General features: G+C 36.7%; 1 protein-coding gene across 6 annotated transcripts in view; it reads right to left on the bottom strand.

Annotated features, from left to right (window-relative positions):
- Positions 1-20,844, bottom strand: part of LOC149531516 (RNI-like superfamily protein) — a 172,878-nt gene extending 152,034 nt beyond the window's left edge. For 2 of the 6 annotated variants that reach the window (XR_016359158.1, XM_089811425.1), the window contains exons 1-3: positions 20,555-20,690; positions 13,963-14,088; positions 13,710-13,830 (exon numbers count right to left, since the gene is read on the bottom strand). Coding sequence is in view for 4 of the 6 variants with exons in the window: in XM_089811425.1 (XP_089667551.1) it covers positions 13,710-13,830; positions 13,963-14,026 (185 nt within the window). In the remaining 2 variants the exon portion in view is untranslated. Of the gene's footprint in view, positions 1-13,709; positions 13,831-13,962; positions 14,089-20,270; positions 20,345-20,554 lie in introns of all 6 variants that reach the window. The other 4 variants (XM_089811424.1, XR_016359159.1, XM_089811422.1 and 1 more) reach the window with 4 other exon arrangements.
- Between the last annotated feature and the right edge of the window lie 219 nt (positions 20,845-21,063).

The following is a 21,063-nucleotide window of genomic DNA, read 5'->3' as shown; positions in this document are numbered from 1 at the left end:
ATAAGATGATCATCACCTATTATTAGTAAATCATTAACATATAGTATCAAAATTATCATATCATCTCTATCCTTTTTATAATAGAGATTTGGATCAGCTTCATTCTTAAAGAATCCTAAACTGGTGAGATATGTATCGATTCTTTCATACCATGCCCTAGGAGCATGTTTAAGCCCATAGAGAGCTTTCTTGAGTCTGCAAACAAAGATTTTAGGATTATGAGTTTCAAATCCTTCAAGTTGTTCCAATATATCTCTTTTGTAATCTTCACTCGAGAGAGAGACTTGGTAAGAATATCTGATGTTTGATCTGCAACGCAAATGTATTCTAACTTGACAGCTTTCCTGTCTACCATATCTCTTTCATAATGGTAAGGAATTTCAATATGCTTGGATCTATCATGAAAAACTGGATTCACAAAAAGCTTGATGGAACTCTGATTATCATAGTAAATGATAGTGGGATTCATGAGTTGATCAAATAATCCCACAAGTAACTTTCTAAGCCAAACTGTTTCCCGAGAAGCCATTGCAACTGCAATGTATTCAGCTTTTGTGGAACTCTATGCTACTGATGACTGCTTTCTACATATCGATGATATCATTGCTGAGCCTAAACTGAAACAGCATCCTGAAGTGCTTTTCCTATCAGTAACACTTCAACCCCAATCTAAGTCTGCAAATCCATGTAAGTTTAAGTCAACTTTCTTATACTTAAGCCCAAGGTTAAAGAGTGCCTTGTAAGTATCTCATAATGTGTTTGACTGCAACCAGTAGAATCTCCTTTGGCTCACACATAAACTGACTTAAGGCATTAACAGCATAGCAAATATCAGGTCTTGTATTTACCAAGTATATAAGAGACCCAATCATCTATCTGTAAATAGTAGAATCTATGGAGGGTGATTTTGTTACTGCTTCCTTAAGTTTGAGTAGATTAGTCTCCATTGGAAAAACATAGGTCTGCAGTTCCACATTCCAAATCTCTTCAAGATGTCTAATGTATACTTTCCTTGATTAAGTATGATGTTGTCAGAGTTCTACCATACTTTCAGTCCTAGGAAGTAATGAAGGAGTCCTAAATCTTTCATATCAAATTCTCTGATTAGATCTTTCTTGCATTGATCTATAAGATGATCATCACCTATTATTAGTAAATCATTAACATATAGTATCAAAATTATCATATCATCTCTATCCTTTTTATAATAGAGATTTGGATCAACTTCATTCTTAAAGAATCCTAAACTGGTGAGATATGTATCGATTCTTTCATACCATGCCCTAGGAGCATGTTTAAGCCCATAGAGAGCTTTCTTGAGTCTGCAAACAAAGATTTTAGGATTATGAGTTTCAAATCCTTCAAGTTGTTCCAATATATCTCTTTTGTAATCTTTCTATTAAAAAATGTTCTTTTCACATCAATCTGATGTACTTTCCATCCTTTCGATGCTGCAATAGCTAGGACTGCTCTTACAGAGGTGTATCTGGCAACTGGAGCAAAGGTTTCTTCATAATCAATTCCCTCCTTCTGAGAGAATCCTTTGGCTACAACTTTGGCCTTATATTTTTCAATACTACCGTCAGCAGCATACTTGATCTTAAATATCCACTTAGAAGAGACAACAAATTTTCCCTCAGGCCTTGAAACAATTTCCCAAACATCATTCTTAATAATGGATTGGTATTCTTCTGTCATGGCATCCTTCCACGCTGTATGTTTGATAGCATCTAAAACATTTGTTGGTTCTGATTTAGATAAGTCACTCATGTTTGCTGCATAGCTAGAAAATCTTTAGGGTCTTTTGCTCTCTCTGAAGGTTCTAGATGGTGCAGCAAAGTCTTGTGCTTCCTTTACAGCCTTAATAACCCAAAGTGGTCTTTTCTTATATTTGGTTTAACTTTAGAAAAGACTTCTTTAGGAGTTTTATCTCTAAGGTGGGAGTGAGGACTTTTGTTTTGAATATAGACAGTAGTACATGAGGCTTCTGCCCAAAGATAAAATTCTAAGTTTTGATCAAGTAGCATAGCTCTTGTTGCTTTTGTAATTGTCCTATTCTTCCTTTCTGCTACCCCATTTTGCTGAGGATTATAAGGAAACATATACTCCCTCTTAATTCCTGCTTCTTTACAAAAATCTTTAAACAAATCTGAAGTATATTCCCCTCCATTTTCAAACCTAAGAGTTTTAATTTTATGTCCTGATAGGTTTTCAGTTAAGGTTTTGACTTCTTTAAATCTCTTAAGGATTTCTTTTGATTTTGAGTCTAGTACTTCTTTGTATCCTATAATGTGTCGAGATGATCCACTATCAATTACCCATGCTTTGCTTGATACTTCATTTGATAGCGTTGAATACAATACACGTTTCTCGAGATCATAATTTTCCTCTTTCTTAGTAACATTTGTACAATTTACTTGCTGCTTTGTATTCTCTAGGCAATTTGTTTTATAGTGTCCAAATTTCTCACATTTAAAGCATTTTACTTTGGATAAATCTCTCTTAGGTTTGTCATTTCTTTCATGAGCCTTCTTCTTCTTGAAGTGCTTCTTCTTACCTTTGTAGGAATTTGTGTTGAGAATGTAAAGTTCTTCATCTTCAGTTTTCAATTTCCCTCCTTTCTTGAGTTGCCTAGATTCTTCTTGACGGCAATCTCCTTTAAGTCTATTGAAGTCTAGAAGTTTGTCTCTAGCACTTACTCCTTGTGAGAATATTTCCCATGAATCTGGTAGTCCATCTATTGCCATTAATGTTAGTTCTTCATCATCAATTATGTATCCAAGGCTTGTAAGTTCATCTCTTAGACTAGCCACCCTTAGGAAGTATGAATTCATAGATTCTCCCTTCCTTATTTTTATATGATTTAGTTGCCTTTTTAGTGAAAGGGCTCTAGTTGCATTACTAACCTCATATGCATTTATTAATGCACTCATCATATTGACTATTGTCTGATGTTTCATTAACATAGGTACTATTTCATTTTTAACTCCATCTAATATGATTTTCATGGCTTTCCTGTTTCCTTTGATCCAATTAATTTTATAAGAATCAGCATCAGGTTGCTTGGATTCCTTATTAAAAATTTGTGTTACATCATTTTCTTCAAGAGCCATTATAATTCTGATTTTCCATGCAATGAAGTGGTCTTTTCCATCAAACCTGTCTTTGGGTCTGATTGCAATGGCCATTGTAGGTAGAAGGATATTGCTCAAATATGTTTTAAATCTGAATATCAATTTGCAGAGCCAAGGTTCGACTATCAGAGCTCTAATATCATGTAAGTTTTCTGAAAATTCTAAAGATATAATATTGATGTAGTATTATTACCTTGCTACAAATCGATCTACTATAATTCTAGGCTGAATGTTTTTGTTCTGGAAGTCTGCAATAAATTCTGGAGATTATATTTTATTTCTCCACTAAATAGCCAAGGAGTAGATTGCTAGAAAAGTAGACTTCAGATTGTATTGTATGTCTTCTATCCACAATCTTGCTCCTACTTATATATTACCCAAGAGTCTTGCCTTTTCAAATAGACATAACCCCTTCTAGGTCGGCCTTCCATGAAACAAACTACTCCAAAAATTGGCACCCTTGCTCAGTAACTAATAGTTAATACTTGGTTAACTACAATAGTTAATTGAAGGCATATAAATATGCCTAGCAAATCGCCTATTTGTTCTAAGGGAGATGTAATTATCATGAGACCATATATAAAGGAAATGACATGCATTTAGATCTGTCTGATCTGAAAAGTCAGAACATTAATATGATCAAGTTATCATGATTTAACACTCACTACCTATGAAATAAGGAAGCCTTTAAAGCATCAATACAAGGAAAAAGAAAAGCATGTGCACCGAGTGAAAGTTCATGCAATGAAATAGATAAAGAAGATGCTCATTTCATGAGAAAGGAAAGGAAAGGTATTATTGAGAAGTAATTGGTAAAAAATGTTGTTGTATTAACAAATGATTAAAACGATCATATTATAAAGAGTTTAAAAATGTGCTAAATAGAAAGTTTCTAACAAGAAATTGAAGAAAGAGAGGAAAGGAAAGGTATTGCTCTGAAGTAATTGGTAAAAAACTTTGTTGTATTAACAAATGATCAAAACAATCACATTATAAATAATTTACAAATGAACAAAATAGAAAGTTTATAATAATAAACTGAAGAAACAATCTCATCTATGATATATTACACAAATGACTATTTAAGTAATTAAATAATACTCTAATACCCTCCCATAATGGTCAATCTATCAACAACACCAAGCTACCCCCTGAATTTAACAAATTTGTCTTGACCAAGAGGCTTGGTAAGAATGTCTGCAATCTGATCCGTTTTTGGAACATAATGCAACAGAACTATGTAATCTTCAACCAACTATCGAATGTAATGACAATGAACGTCCACATGTCTGGTTCTTTCATGGAAGACCGGATTCTTGGCAAGCTAGAGAACACCCTCATTATCAAAGAATAATGGAATCAAACCTACTTTAGACATATGCATATATGCAAGCATCTGACAAAGCCAAACTGCCTCACAAGTTGCCTTTACTGTTCCTCAAAACTCTACCTCTATCGAGGAGAGAGACATTGTCTGCTGCTTAGTCCATGTGACTACACTAGATCCCAAACTAAACACATACCTAGAGGTTGACTTCTTATCATAACCAAACCTGCCCAATTTGAATCTGCGAGTCCACTAAGCCTAGGATCGTGACTTCTAGTGTAAAGAAGTCCATAATTAGAGGTTGAGGTAGCCTTCACGTAACACAACACATGCTTCACTACTACTCAAAGATCAGCCTTCGGGGTTGTCATGAAGCGTGAAGCCTATTGCAAAACTAAGAGCAAGTCTAGGCAATGAGATAGATGAGACTGCCCACTAGTTGCTTGAAAGTGATTTCATCAAAAAGAGGAGAATCAAACTTGGTTGACAATTTCAGTCCTTTCTCTATAAGCATGGAATCAAGTTTACAATCTGGCATTTGAAACTTGTCAACCAAGTTCTTGGCATACTTAGACTAGGAAATAAAAATTCTATCATCATTCTACCAAACCTCAACATCTAAACAATAATGGAGAAGCCCCAAATTTGTCATATCAAAATCCTTGCATGTCTTGTTTGATTTCAGCAATCAAATATGCTAAACTGACAGTAATGATCATGTCATCCACATAGACAACAAGAAACAGAACATCATCATCACAGTGTGTGATACATAGAATACTATCAAAATGGCTATGTCGAAAACAATGAGAAACCAAGCAGCGATCAATCTTGATGTACTATGCTTGAGGGGCCTGTTTGAGTCCATGGAGTGCTTTCTTGAGTCAACATACATGACGTTCTTTGTCGGCAACCTTGAAACCTGGAGGTTGTGTCATGTAAACTTATTCTTGCAATTCACCATTGAGTAGGGCACTCATTACATCCATCTAATGTACTTCCCATCCAAACTGAGTTGTAATGGTGAGAAGAAGATGAATTGGACTCATCCTGGCAATAGAAGCATAAGTCTCCTCATAGTCAATGCCCTACCACTGTGTGGATCCTCAAGCAACTAATCTGGCCTTGTAATTATGTAAGGGGCCATCTACGTGATACTTCACCTTATAAACCCATTTACAGCTAATAAGCTTCTTCCTTGCAGGAAGATCAAAGAGGACCTAGATGTTGTTCTTCTAAAGACTTTGGTATTCTGAATTTGTTGCTTGTTCCCCCTTTGGAATCCTTGTGGCCTTTTTACATGTTCAAGGCTCATAAATACTATGAAGGTTGGCCATGAGAGAAAAGTTAATTGTATTATGTTGCTTGCCCTTATTTCTAGAAGATCTTCTCGCAATGAGATCATTAAGACGAAGATCGCTGATGGTCTTGGCCCACTATTTAGGCTAGAGAGTAGATGTGCCAACATCAGATGGAGGAATAACTAGAGCTAGAAGTGGAAGATTAGCATCATCCAGACGAGAGTCATGTAGCACATCATCAAATATAGAATTTGCATCATCCCTCCCATCAGGTGAACCCAATCGAAGATGGACACTCAAATCGTAAGCCTTCAAAGGTTGGTCCTCATAATTCTACTCAGAGGAGGAAAGCTGAAATAGTCCCCGTTCTTTGTCAAAGACAACATCGCGATTGAAGATAAGACAATCAATGTCTACATCAATTAGTCAATAACCCTTATGGTTGTCAATGTATCCTGTAAACATAAACTTCTAACTCTTGGAATCCAACTTGGAGCATTGGACATCTGGAACCCATATATATGCTAAAGACACAAAATCTTTCAAATGGCTGATTTTGGGTTTGCAACCAGTCCAAGGTTCCTCAAGAATCCTCCCCTTACCTGCATGTGTGGGAGACCAATCAAGGAGATAGACCACATAAACACTACTTCTACCTAGTATTTCTTAGGAACCTTTCTGTGTTCCATCATTAACCTGGCCATTTCTGTAATGGTGTGGTTGCAACGTTCTGCAATGTCATTTTGTTGAGGGATGTATGGTGTAGTTAACAAATGTTCTATGTTGTGCATCAGAAAAAGTAGAGAAAGCAATAGAACCCCCCCCCCCCCCCCCCCAACAATCAAACCTAAGAGATATGATAGAACACCCACACTCTTTTTCTACTAAGGCCTTAAATTTCTGAAATACAGTAAACACACATGATTTCTATCTAAGAAAATACACCCACATTTTATGACTGAAATCATCAACAAAAAGAAACAAATACTTGCACCCAAAAACAAAAAGACTATTCATTGGACCACATACATCAACATGGACCAACTGTAGTACCTTAGAGGTTCATCATGAGTCACCATCCTTGAACGGTGTCGTGTGTTGCTTCCCAACATGACAAGGTCCACAAACTCATTGATTCTAAGATTGAATTTCAAGTAGCCCATGTACTAAATCTTCCCGAACAAATTGAGCAAGATAGTAAATGTTCAAGTGACCATATCGTTGATACCAAAGACTGCTTTAGAAGATTATTTAGTTGCAAAGGCATTTTCAAGAGACTCACCAGTATCAACAACTCTATATAGACAATGATCCTCAATGCCAACAGCTACGTGTGTGTCGCACGGTCAACAATCAAACACATGTGCATTCAATACTAAATTAAGCTAACGAGAAAGTTGCATGATCTAACTCATTGAGAGTAGATTAAGTTCCATGCCAAGAACATAGTATACATTGAAAAAAATGAGATTCCTCTCACTGGACTATATGAACGTTGCTCTTGTTAATTCTATAAACCAAACATGCGTGTGGGTGAAATGCCAAGAAGCGAATCTATATACCAGGCAAAAGATTTCACATAGTCCATAGGTCTTTTAGCCACGAAGGCAGGAAAGGAACTCTTTCTTTTCTGTGTGCTCAACAAAATTGGCTTTAGTCTGAGACCCTCCCTGCTTCTGTCATTCAGAAGCCAAATGATTGCGACAACCCTTATCAAACAGACATATTTATGCCAATAGATGCACTCAATGTTCTTCTTCTTTGAATCATCTTGAGGCTAATTGAGCCCTTCTGCTAACATGATTGATGCCTTTATCCTTGTGAAAGGATTCAGCTAGAAATGTTTGCTCTAAGGAGGACAAAGTGGCACTGCTACCAAACTTTTGTTTCCAACGATCATGCTACAGAAATTTGGTGCACAACTCTAAAAATTTTAGATCATCATTGGTTAAAGTAATGTTGAGAGTTTCTATAAAGTGCTCATAAGATTTGGGTAGACTCTTCAAGATGACTACCATATCTTCTTCTTCCATTTTTTGACCAATAGCTTCGAATTGATCTTCAATGTCCTTAATCCTCGTGAGATGCTCGTGTAAGGACATGTGTTCATCAATCATGATGAAGAGCAATTGGTTCTTCAAGAAGAACAATTAGGTCTTGTCGGGTGTCTCATGCAACTCCTTGTGTTGCACCTAGATGTCTGACACTCGCCAAAAAGAATCCGAGGCAGCTGATCACTTGTGATAAAGAGCTTGAAGCATGCCCATTGCCAACTTCTCAATTTCAATCATCAAACTTGTCCTAGTCTAATCTGAGTGTTGCAGGATGAGTCTCTATTGCCAAATCAAGATCATAAAAGCGACAATATTCGAAGATTGTCAGCAAATGTTACTTCCAAATGTTATAATGTTTGTTGATGAATCTTTGATTGCCTTCCAACATTAAGTTGGTCAACGACGCCATCTTGCATGTTTCCTAGTGGATGGAGAAAGAGATAAAGAAGAGGCGATGGCACGAAATCTAAAATAGGAATCCCAATGCAAAAAAAAATGAAGTACAACTTGCATGAATTCAAGAAAAAAATTAGTTAACCCAAAAAAATTAGACAAAGACCCCGAAGAGATCTTAAAAAACCAACACGAGATCTATAATCAAAATTAAATTCTAGTTAGTATGGAATTTGAGGCATAGAAACTAAGAAGCCCAAAAAGAACTAAAAGCAACCCAATTGAGATCTAAAAAAACCCACCAAAAACCAGCAATAAGTCAAAGAGTTTTGAACAAAACCTTAGCCGTCTATAAAAAGCTTCATAAAATTGGCAGAGCAGATTCAAAAATGAAGTTGATGGAGAGAATAATTGTCATTTTTGTCAAAAAAAAATAAAAAGAGGTTGGAAATGGTGGATGAGCAAAAGAGGAACACCACAAAGAGACCACAAGTTGCATAGAAGGCCAATGCAGATGAAAAACATCACAGGTTGCAGAAACAAGCAAATAAGAATGTCATTATCTGTAGAATCTGTTGTGGAAATGGTTTCTAGAAAAAAATAACTCCTTATTTGCAAAAACATGTGATCTACAAAGAAAAGTCACAGGATTTGCAGAGGAAGAATCCACACGAGTTGCAAATAAATGGACCACAACCCTACAAAAAGGAAAAGCCCAAAAAATGTTTTTCTAAAAAAAATTTTAAATGAAATTTGAAATTTTTAGAGAAGCAAATTTCTAGTCCTCTGGCTCTGATACAATATTACTGAGATGTAATTGGTAAAAAACTTTTTTTTTATTAACAAATGATCAAAATGATCATTATAAAGAATCTACAAATGTACAAAATAAAAAGTTTCTGATATGAAACTGAAGGAACAATCTTATCTACAATATATTACATGGATGACCATTAAAGTAATTAAATAATATTCTAGTAAAAGGATCCATGAAATAAAAAAGTAAGTTTCCATTTAAATGTTTTAATTATTGTAAAAGAAAACACTTTGCTTCTAAATGTCCACAAGATGAAGGTGAAAGTAGCAAGGATGAAAAGGACAATTACATAAATGATGCAAGAGCATCTTGGTTTCACATCAACCAAAAATAATTTGTTTCCAGTTTTCCAGTCTGAACAGTCTACTAGATCAATTTAGTGGTTCTTAATATCATCGAGTTGGCAAGTGCAGTGATCAGAGTATATTCAGGACCTATCTTGGATCATGTTCCTGGGTTGGCAACGTATTTGGATCTATGCTGCTCAAGTTATGATTTGTTTTCTCTTGAGTGGCGTGTTCTTATATGTTCTTGGACCTGATCATGGAATTTGAATTTGCGATGGAGATCTACAACTTAGGATCTTCAGTGGCACATCTAACTATGTTCTTGGATCATGTGAGAATCTAATTTCGGAACCGCAAGCCCTCAAACAGTTTATACCTTGAGCTTCTTATGATTTGGGACCAGACCTATTTGTTGTAATACATTTCCTGTTCTTGAGGAATGTAATCGATCTCAAGGCCAACCTGTGTGTCACAATACCTATATATGTGATGTAATGAATCCCTTCAATAGAAAGTAATCAGTGGTAGTAAGATATAGTAGGAAGAATGGACTCAAGGCTACTCTCTGAAGTTTCTTAAGTAATCAAGCATATTGGCCTGGCATGTGAGTTGCCAATTGAGTGTAATTCAATTTCCTACTCAATATAGGCAGTGGATTTGGCATTGTGCTCTCTATTCCTTGTGTTTCCATTGTGTTTACTCTTGCATTGTGTTTCAGGTGGTATTAGAGCAAGGTTTGTGTTCTTAAGGATTGAGTTATTGAACTAGAAGTTGCGAAGCCCTAGCTCACTTGTTGTGGAGTGGCAAAATTGAGATCTAAACTACAATTGTAGAGAGTGATAAAATGATTTGCGGAAGGAGAGATGCAGATCTTGCAGTGAAGAATATGTTGAGACAAATTGCAGCTAGACTTGAAGCAGTAGAAACTGCCCAAGGAAGAGGAAGACCTATTGAAGATGTGAGTGATGAAGAAACAAAAGAAGCAGATGCAAGAGATGTTGAACCAGTACTGGAATAAGGGGATGAAAGATTCCTGAGAGCCCTGACTAGAGTAACGCAACCACATTTCAATTTACCTGATTATGATGATAAGTTAGATTTGGATGAATTGCTTATTTGAATTATTGAGATGGAAAAGTATTTCAGGTATGAAAGTACAAATGTAGATAAGAAGGTGGAAATTGCTAGCACTAAGTTGAAAGGACACGAATCATTATAATGGGAACATTTGCAAACGGATAGACAAAGGAGAGAAAAGGAAAAGATCAAGTCATGGGACAAAATGGCGAATAAATTAAAAGGTAAATTCTTGCCTGGTGATTATAAAGTCAGTTTGTTGAGGAAAATACAGAACTTAAAGCAAAAGAGATCTATTGTAAAGTACTACACTGAAGAATTCTATAGACTGGATATCAGATCTAGACATACGAATGATGAGATTGAAAGAATTGCAAGATATCTAAATGTTTTGAGGACATCTATCTAGGATGGGATTAGTTGGCTAAAATGGAAAGCATTAAGGAAGCTTATCAATTTGCCTAAAGGCTGAGGAGAAATTGAACAAGAGGTGGGAACATAAACAAAGAGGAAGAGGTAGCAGTTTTCAAAGAGGTAGGACATTTATCGGAGAAGGAAGATCTTATTCAGATCCAAGCAAAGGCGAATCATAATGGAAAGAAGAAAGTTCATGTCGAGGAAGAGGAAGTTACCCTAGAGGTAATAATTATAGAAGAGAAGATACGAGTTTGTTCAAGGGAAATTGTTTCAAGTGTGGAGAAGAAGTTCAGAGAGCATTTGAGTGCGCACGAGGAAATTCAAGCAAGAAGACTGGTAGCGGTAGCAGGAATGCGCTTATGGAAGAAGAGTCACCTGGATCTATGAATCTATCGGAAGATGGAGAAGAGGGCAATGGTTAGAAGAGCATTGTGTAATGAGAAACCTGATCAAGAACCAGTGTTAAGGAAGAGTTTGTTCAAGACAAGATGTAAAGTTGCAGGAAGGTGTTGCATGATAGTGGGAGCTCAAACAACCTACCATCAGAGGAATTGGTTACCAAGTTGCAACTACCAAGGGTGAAAGGTCTGAAGCAATATCAAATTGTATGGATAAAGGATGATCATAAGTTTATGTGAGCAATGTGTAGTAAAATTAAAAATTGAATCTTATCATGATGAAGTTCTTTGTGATATTATGTCAATAGACTATTGTCATATCTTATTAGGTAGACCTTGGCAGTATGATGGACAAGCAATACATAATGGTAGATTGAATAGGTATACCATAATATCAAATGGGATGAAGCAAGTATTGTTACCTTTGGTAGGAGATCCTAAGAATGAGAATTATACCAGAGTAAGGGTTTGCCTAGTTGAAGGAAGCAGATTCTTGGATGGTATGAAGAGGGAGAGTATCTCTCATGCTTTGATTCTGAAGAAACCTGATCTGGGAATAATGGATGAACAACCTAAGGAGATAAAAGAGTTGCTAGCAGAACTTGAAGTCGTCATTTCAGATAATGTACTTGAAGGATTACCCACAACTAGGAGTATCAGTTATTGTATGGATCTAGTTCTGGGAGTAAGTTTACCAGCGAAGCACTACAGTGGATGACACCTGCAGAGAATGAGGAATTGAATAGGCAAGTGCAAGTGTTATTATATAAAAGTTCTGATCAGAGGAAGTCTGAGTCCTTGTGCAGTACCCGCAGTATTGGCACCTAAGAAGAGTGGACATAAAATATTTAAATGGAGATACTATACCTAAACTACAAAACAGTAAACATAGAAGTTTGCAACAATATATAACTATGCACAATCACTAGATGGTAGATCTAAGAGTCTAAATCAAGTAGATTTGAGGCCCTAACCTCCTCTTTGAACTATTGTTCATTCCTTGACCAGCTGCTCCTCCTCTTGCTGCTCTTCTCCTTTGTGAATGTAAAATGAATTTTAATTTTTTCTTTTTGGTTATTTTGTGCTTATATTAGGTTTTGGTATTGTTAAATGTGATTTGGGTGTCCTCGTAGGCCAGTCAGGCTTTTTCTCAAATTTAACATGTCTTATTTTTTAATACTGTCAGTCCAAAAATGAGCCATAGGGGACAGGTAGAAGTTACCTGGTCATCCCAAAGACTCCTATCCGTACCCTCATACCCTGCTACTCTCAAAGTGGCACTTTGGGGACAATACCCGATTCGACGAAAATGGGACGCCTGTGGGAACACCGAATTCCCGTCCATACCATCCCAGGATGGGTGCAAGTGGAATTTCACAGGGAACGCGTCCCCTTGGAGCATAATATATTTGTTGGATATGTTTGGCTGGGTTTGGATAACTGTGATCTGATATAGAAAACTATATGTACGGTTCATTTCAATACTTATGCCGATCATTCAACAGCGATTTAATAGAGCAATATTATACATAAATGCATTACAGATCTGTTAGTAGAAATTGCAATCTCAAACTAAGATTATATCTAACTATTATTATTGTTAGCTGTACAGTCTGAATCTAACCCAAGTAACTGTTGTTTTAGGTGTTTTAAAATATTATTTCTACTGACCAATACAATTAAATTTTACTGTTTACTTTTGGGATAATATCTAGGGTTCATACTGTTTACTTTTGGGATAATATCTAGGGTTCATACTGTTTACTTTTGGGCTAATACCTAGGGTTTCATAGGGTTCCCCCTACTTTCAATTCCAGAAATAGTTCTGAAAACACTAAAGTATGATTCATACATTATCTTCAGCATTATTTTTGTATTTTATATTCATTGATAGCTAACAGAAATCTACATATTATTGTTACACATTTGTGTGAGCTTTGAATTTCATAGAGAAATTTTCATTGTGATCTTACTATAAATTGGGAAATACAAAGAAAATTTATATATTTTCCATTACACATTACCCATTTCTGAGCAATGAGAAGGATTCTCCATTCCTACATGAAAATGATTGTGTATCTTTTCTCTCTGTGCTTTCCTCTATCTTAAATAGTGCTTGCGTGCATTTTAATGACTCTCATGTTCTACCCTTGACCTCATTCTTTTTACAAGTACACCACCACACAGTGTTAAGCAACCATTGTCCTCAAATTTGCATAGTGTAATGTGTACTATCTGATTGAAGTGTGCTGTGAAACAGAAGAACTGGTAACCATAATATAGTCTTGAAAAAATCCGCAAATTAATAAGGAAATAGGATCTTATGTATAAAGAGAAGACAAGAAGACAACATAAACAGAACACAAAAAAGCAAAGCAAATGAAAAAGAAACACCATAAAACTAAAAGAGGCTCATGACATACAATATAATAAACAAAAACAAGACTTAAAGACATACAAAAGCAGATATAAGTAAAAACAAACCAAAGATTGTCAATATTCACCATGGGCTTCCAAGCATGCATTGTTGGATCTCTTGCAGAGCAAGTGGGGAGACATTCATCAGCACATCACCAACTACATCCACAGGAAGCTGATCAAGACATTCTTTCCATTGATAGACATCTGTATCAAAAATCAGAATGCATAGGAAAGGTAATATTAATGTATTTGTACACAAGTAGTTTTTCAACAAATAAAAAATGAAAATATTAGAAAAAAATCGGGCAAAAAGAAAAGGAACAATTATCAACTTACTTTCATCAATTAATGATGTCAATGCCTTGTGGCAAAGGCATAGAAGAGATGGCACATGTTCCATCAAATCTGCCAATACCGGTTTTATGCTGTCCTTCTATCTCACTGTACAGCCAAGGCCCATTACTACAAAATTTAGAAATAACAATAATAATCGATTTATCACTATAATATTCGCATGTTTTTAAATATTATAATATTAACTAACAATTTCCGCAATAAAAGATAAACAAATGTACCAATATATTACTTTGATTTCGTTTGTTTCCATCCCCTTGCCTAGAAATTTGAATTATTTATACGGTGGACGCTAGTTTCTTTGCATAAGCAAGAGTCCAATTATCAAAACCCTTGTCCCATTATAGACTATACTGAAGACCCTAACAAGAAGGAACATTAAAATTGACCACGATCAACTAGAGCATTAAGAGAGACATCAGGGCTCAAGGATATAGTCATGAAGCTCAAATAGATGTTTGGGACCCTCCATCACATAAGAAGAACATGTAAGCACAAGAAAGAACTGGCCAATATAATGAATGTATACATGGAATTTAACAACTTCTGTGTCATAGGAGAGTTCAGCATGATATTGGGCAGGCCAAGGAAACATCCTATGGGAGTTCATTATATGGAGTTGAAATCCAAGGGAGAGGTGCTAGAATGTCAAGGCATTGGAGGAGATCCAAAAGCTGCAATGGTTATGTGAATGAAAGATCACTGGATGGCAGTTTTTTCAATGATAAGATGCTTGATCAAAATAGTGTTTGATCCAACTTCAATACCTTCAACATTACACTACTAACAAGGCCACAAAAAGAGTAACTGTAACATGTAACTCTCTTGTTGAGAATCCAACAACTTGACATAATAAAGATGAGTATTGGCTGCAATAGGCACAAGCCAAGAGCCACTTCAAGTATGGTTCCCAATGTTAGAGCTGCTGCCCTCAATACTTCCAGTTCTGCCCACACTTTCCATGCAGCCAAAGAGGAATCTCTAATCACATGGTGGAGGATTTTCGAGCCCATTATCATTATCAAGGTGTTTGCAACTGGTACAAGGTGGGTTCCCACGATGACATTTCTGATTCCGAGCAAAGGAACGCAGTATTACAGCACTAGTATGATGTTTCCACTGCTTATTTCAGTAATTTCTTATCTTGAACTGATGTTATCTTCGATGAGAAGCTATAGACAAGCAGATTTTGTGAATAATTTCTTGCTTGATATGGTGTATACAAGATCTCAGCTATTGAAGTTAATAAGCATCAGCATTCTAGCTTATAGAGTGCTGTTTTGGCAGAAATTTCAAATAGCTTATGACTGTCGGCCACTTTACAGCTCCCATACAATCTGGTCCATGCCATTTTTAGGAAAGTACAGCTGGTGGTACAAAGTAAGATTCATTGGAACATAAGGTATTTAGTATGTCATGAATTGGTGACTTTTATTTGGGAAGCTTATCATAGAGAGGAAATCTATGGAGAAGGAGGCTGTGTTGCAAAACATCATGGATGGAGTTCCAAAATCCATCAAAGCTAGGTGGCATGCACATCAAGGGGCAACACTCACGATTTCATCCTTAGAAGGTCGTCAATTAAGGGTCTCACCAAGAAATGGAGAAAAGACATAAGAGAGGTCACTTTAATATGGAAAAAGATATTGGAACAATACAAAGGTACATCAAAGATGTTTATAGGATTAATGGAAGAAGCCCAGATTCCAATTTGATTGCACAATACTACAAACTAGGTATAAAGCAAGGAAGTGATGAACACCTACTGAAACCAAGATCTGAAGGAAACATGGTAAAAAACTGATGTCCACATGATTTTCAGTTTTGTGATTGCTATTATCAACATTCCCAATCATTTCAAGGCATCATTTGCAGCCACATGGATCTTCTCAGTTGTACAACTGAGTATTTCCAGTTTAGCATGGTTATTATATTGTTATCAGCTTTAGTAGGCGTGCTTCAAGCCTCTATATCTCTAATCTTTATAGAGTATGGTAACTGTTGTATCATTCTTCTATTGACGATTTTAAATGCTGCCCATGATACAGTGATAAGTAGGGAAGTTCACATAAAAACTAGGGTGGTAACACATGAGCTCAATGGGATATTTGTGCAAAATATGACCAACAGGGCGAGAGAAGGATGTGTGGTGATCAAGGGTTATCATCATATGACAGTGGAATAACTCCCAGGACAACTATGGACTTACTTTCTAGCCCTACTGCCGTCATCATGTTATCAGTCACTACATTACTTCAGTACCATTGACACAAGTTGTTTTACAAGGATTACCAGCCATGGGAAGTAGTGTATTCCCACTGGCAACAGCTAATGAAGAGCTTCCGATTCTTATATGGCTATCCATTGCATCTACAATGATCACATTTCTGAATTTTGCAGGATTTTGTCATAATTGCAGCTGTTGCACCATTTCTATGTTGTTGGCCTTAATGTTTTCAGCCAGGGAAAACTATACTTTTGTAGGCGTGCTTCAAGCCTCTATATCTCTGGTCTTTACAGGGTATGATAACTGTCGTATCATTCTTCTATTGATGAATTTAAATGCTGCCCATGATACAGTGATAAGTGGGGAAGTTCACATAAAAACTAGAGTGGTAACACATGACCAATGGGATATTTGTGCAAAATAACATCAACAGGGCAGGAGAAGGATGTGTGGTGATCAAGGGTTATCATCATATGACAGTGGAATCACTCCCAGGACAACTATGGACTTACCTTCTAGCCCTACTGCCGTCATCATGCTATCAGCCACTCCATTAATTCAGTACCATTGACACAAGTTGTTTTACAAGGATTACCAGCCATGGGAAGAAGTGTATTCCCACTGGCAACAGCTAATGGAGAGCTTCCGATTCTTATATGGCTATCCATTGCATCTACAATGATCACATTTCTGAATTTTGCAGGATTTTGTCATAATTGCAGCTGTTGCATCATTGCTATGTTGTTGGCCTTAATGCTTTCAGCCAGGGAAAACTGTACTTTCGTAGGCATGCTTCAAGCCTCTATATCTCTGGTCTTTACAGGGTATGGTAACTATTGTATCATTCTTCTATTGATGAATTTAAATGCTGCCCATGATACAGTGATAAGTGGGGAAGTTCACATAAAAACTAGAGTGGTAACACATGAGCAATGGGAAATTTGTACAAAATATCACCAACAGGGCGGGAGAAGGATGTGTGGTGATCAAGGATTATCATCATATGACAATGGAATCACTCGCAGGACAACTATGGACTTACTTTCTAGCCCTACTGCTGTCATCATGTTATCAGCACTCCATTACTTCAATACCACTGACACAAGTTGTTTTACAAGGATTGCCAGCCATGGGAGGAAGTATATTCCAACAGGCAACAGAAAATGCAGAGCTTCCGATCCTTTTATGGCTATCCATTGCATCTAAATTGATCCCATTCCCGAATTGAGCAGGATTTTGTCATAATTGCAACTGTTGCATCATTTCTATGTTGTTGGCCTTAATGTTTTCAGCCAGGGAAAACTATACTTTTGTGTAAATTGAGAGGGTTTCCTAGCATGCCTACATACAAGCTTATTCGCTACACACTTTGGAGGGACCAACCCACAATGTGGGATTCATTGGAGCCCATCGGTATGGTCATAGATCAAGTGTTTAGAATTTCCATCCTATGAGATGACTCCATGGTACAACAGGAACAAAGGGGCGAGTTCCCAGGGTACCTCATGGCCTTAAGCAAGTATATTAGCATGCTTCGGTTAGGAGGCTTCATCAAGGGTAGCTTGTAGATGTGAGAGTTGGATGGAGTAGAATCTGTGTTTATTCTTGGCATGGCTTGTTCCACGTGACAATGTGGGGTTTAGATGTTATGAGCAAGGTGGCAAGACTCCTCTAAGATTCTCAGCCATGGGAAGGAGTATATTCCAGTTGGTAACAGCTAATGGAGAGCTCCCAATCCTTACTGGAGAGCTCCCAATCCTTATATGGCTACTAATTGCTTCTACATTCATCACATTGCAGAAATTTGCAGGACTTTGTTATAACTGCAGCTATTACATCATTGCTATATTGTTCACCTTAATGTTTCGGCCAGGGACAGCTATACTCTTATGTAAATTGAGAAGATTTCCTAGCATGCTTACATGCAAGCTTATTCACTCCATTCTTTGGAGGTACTAATCCACAATGTGGGATTTATTGGAGCCCATGGATATGGTCATAGATGAGGTGTTTGCGAATTTCGCCTGTAAGATGACCCCATGATACAAGAAGAACAAAGGGGTAAGTTTCTAGGGCAGTTTATACTTTATAGCCTTAAGAAAGTATGTTGGATGCTTTGCACAGGAGGCTTCATAGGGGTAACTTGTAGATGTGAGAGTTGGAAGGAGTAGATTCAATGTTGATTCTTGGCACAGTTTGCTCCACATTAAAGATGTGGGGTTTGGATGTATGAGAAAGGTGGCAAGACTCCTCTAGGTGGTTCAATGGTATTGATGCATCCCTGCATGCATGATTTTCTTTGGAGGAAGTTGTTTCAGAAAGATAGGTATAGGGAAGCGACTGGGAGTCAAGATGTTAACAAGAAGCAAATGGAGCTCCCTGATTTATCGTTGTCCAACGACAAGCAAATTGTGGAAGCAAGGTAGAAGCCTTAATAAAAAATGAGAACAAAAATTAAAGAAATGTTTTTAAACGCTACATACACACACACTTTTATACAAACAAATATTTAAATATAAAATATATTAATATATAAACAAATATTTAAAGATATGTAATATTAATACAAGATAAATTTCTAATTTCTAATTAGGTGCCAAAATAGGTCCTATGGACCTAAGTCCCAAGAGTATACAAAGGTTAGTGTCCATTCTTCACTTAAGTAATTTGTTTTCCCTCATTTAGCATTGTTGTTTTGAAGCCAATCTCCTACTGCTGAGGGCAAAACCCCTTATCTCTGAAATCCTAAGGTAAGGATGCTAAACTCTATCCTCTTCCTCAGCAATTCTAAATAGGAAATTTACTGTGCTGATCAGCGTATTGCTTCAGGTCATTCCATATCAAATTGCTGCCAAGGGGCACACCAAACTGAGAAAAGGCTTTAGTGATTCATCTTCCACCCTGCACCTGAAGGTGGATATCTTGGTACTGATAGCTTGATGCCCAAGAAAAAATATTGTGGAGGTAATGTGTCTCCGGCTCTGTGGAATCAGCACTGTAGAAGAATTAATAATCAGATCACAATTCCTATCAGTGCCTTTATAGAGCAGACCGGGCTATTTAAACATATATCCAGGTCACCAAATTTAGATACGCCGCATTGACAGGGAGCCAATCATCGTCAGGTTCCTGTACTGAAAAGTTGCAGGTTAGCAAACAACAGATCACTGGTGCATACTCAGATCACCATAACAAGGGTGCAGATAAACAATACTCAGACCTCCGCATGCCATTGAACAACCAGAGCACTACAGCATACTCTCAGTTGCCATTGTCAAAACTCACAACATAACCTAGAGAGCTCAAGAAAGGGGAAGGTCAATACTAGCGATCCGCCCTCCATTGAAAGAATGTATATCACACCCGGGTTGCCACATTTTCAAGGCAAACACTCAGATCGCACACAGATATCTTATCTGTGACTGATTATTGTCATTCTACCAAATTTGTGTGATATTCAGAAACCCTCGATGATTATTAAGATTATTACATCAGTTTGAACGGAACTATGCTGCAAGGTCACTTCGTCTCGGACTTCATGTATATCAGAGTTTTCTATTGCAACACTAAAGCTGCAGCAGTTTTCACGTTCGCAATTTCCAACTATGACTATTTGGATCAGAATTGAAGATTGGTAATCAGCTGTTTAATCTTTATTTGACTGTCTGTCCTCTCGTAACGAAGAAATCTGGGGGGACAAAAATACGTGAGAGACAGTAACCAGGTATCAAAACATGATTCAGACTCTTATCACAGCCTAGGGCTATCAAACCTTCTAAGCCTAGGTATTCTGTATTGATGAGAACCGAAGATCAATAAATTTACCAGCAGTTGGATGTTTGCAATTCTTTAAAAATTTCAAAAAAACGAAATCATTTTTGTTCAAACCAATCTGGTATTTCCCAAAAATTGCGCAATGTAAGCATGTTCTACATCGCGAAGAAGAAAGAAAAACCAACATGCCATAATTAACCAATAAATAATAACTGCACTTGAAAAAAAACCTCAGAATCGATATGATTAGTAACGTTTAAGTGCCATAAATTCTTTATCTAGTCTCGACCTTGCATTTAACTTTTCTAAATGATCAGCATCCGAAGAATTCAATAGGTAGGATGATCAGCAATCCGAAAGCATCTGAACGTTAGCATAAGGAATGATTCTTCAGTGACCAATTGGAGGTCAGACAACCATAAAGCCTCGTCAATGATAACGAATATTTTTACAGCCATGAAACAATGCCAAGTGGTTAATATTTCTTTAAAATAAAGCCACATCTAAGCAAAAGGCTACCAAAAAATAGAAAGAATTTAGCAAATATATCCTACTTATCAAATATATCCTTACAAATCTGTTATATATAATTCCTTGGAAGACTGCAAACTTGTCCCATTGCAAGGCTTCAACAGCCGATAACCATGCAGTGCGTGTGTTCGAATCCTGAGCCTCAGTAGCTCCAAGAATAAAGTTATGAGAGACCAGATGCAGGCTTTAAATAGAACGTCTAAAAACTGCCGATATAATGACTGAAAGTTCATTCACAGATATCGTTACCGGGGACTGGAAGGATGGAATGGTGAAGTTTTGGGTAAAAGCGGCAAACAAAAGTGCTTTGACATTGAGACCTCAAATTTGATAAAGTGAAGAGATTTTAACACGAGTTTTGCTGATAAATTTTCTTCACATTAAATAATTAATAATTAAAAATAATAATAATAGATATAAAAGATTGCATGCTGAAAATTTTCTTTACATTAAAGCAAAAAGATGTTTAATGTTTACCTCTAATTTCGCTTATTTGAAATTTAATTTGGCTATCCTCTTGTTCCCTCTCCAAATATATTTAGAGCATAGTC

This window comes from Cupressus sempervirens, chromosome 11 (assembly GCF_028749045.1).
Source record: "Cupressus sempervirens isolate cs-2001-9-10 chromosome 11, ASM2874904v1, whole genome shotgun sequence".
In the NCBI taxonomy this organism is placed as follows: Eukaryota; Viridiplantae; Streptophyta; class Pinopsida; order Cupressales; family Cupressaceae; genus Cupressus; species Cupressus sempervirens.
The sequence above is the reverse complement of the archived record's forward strand: the minus strand, read 5'-3'. Positions and strand labels throughout refer to the sequence as shown.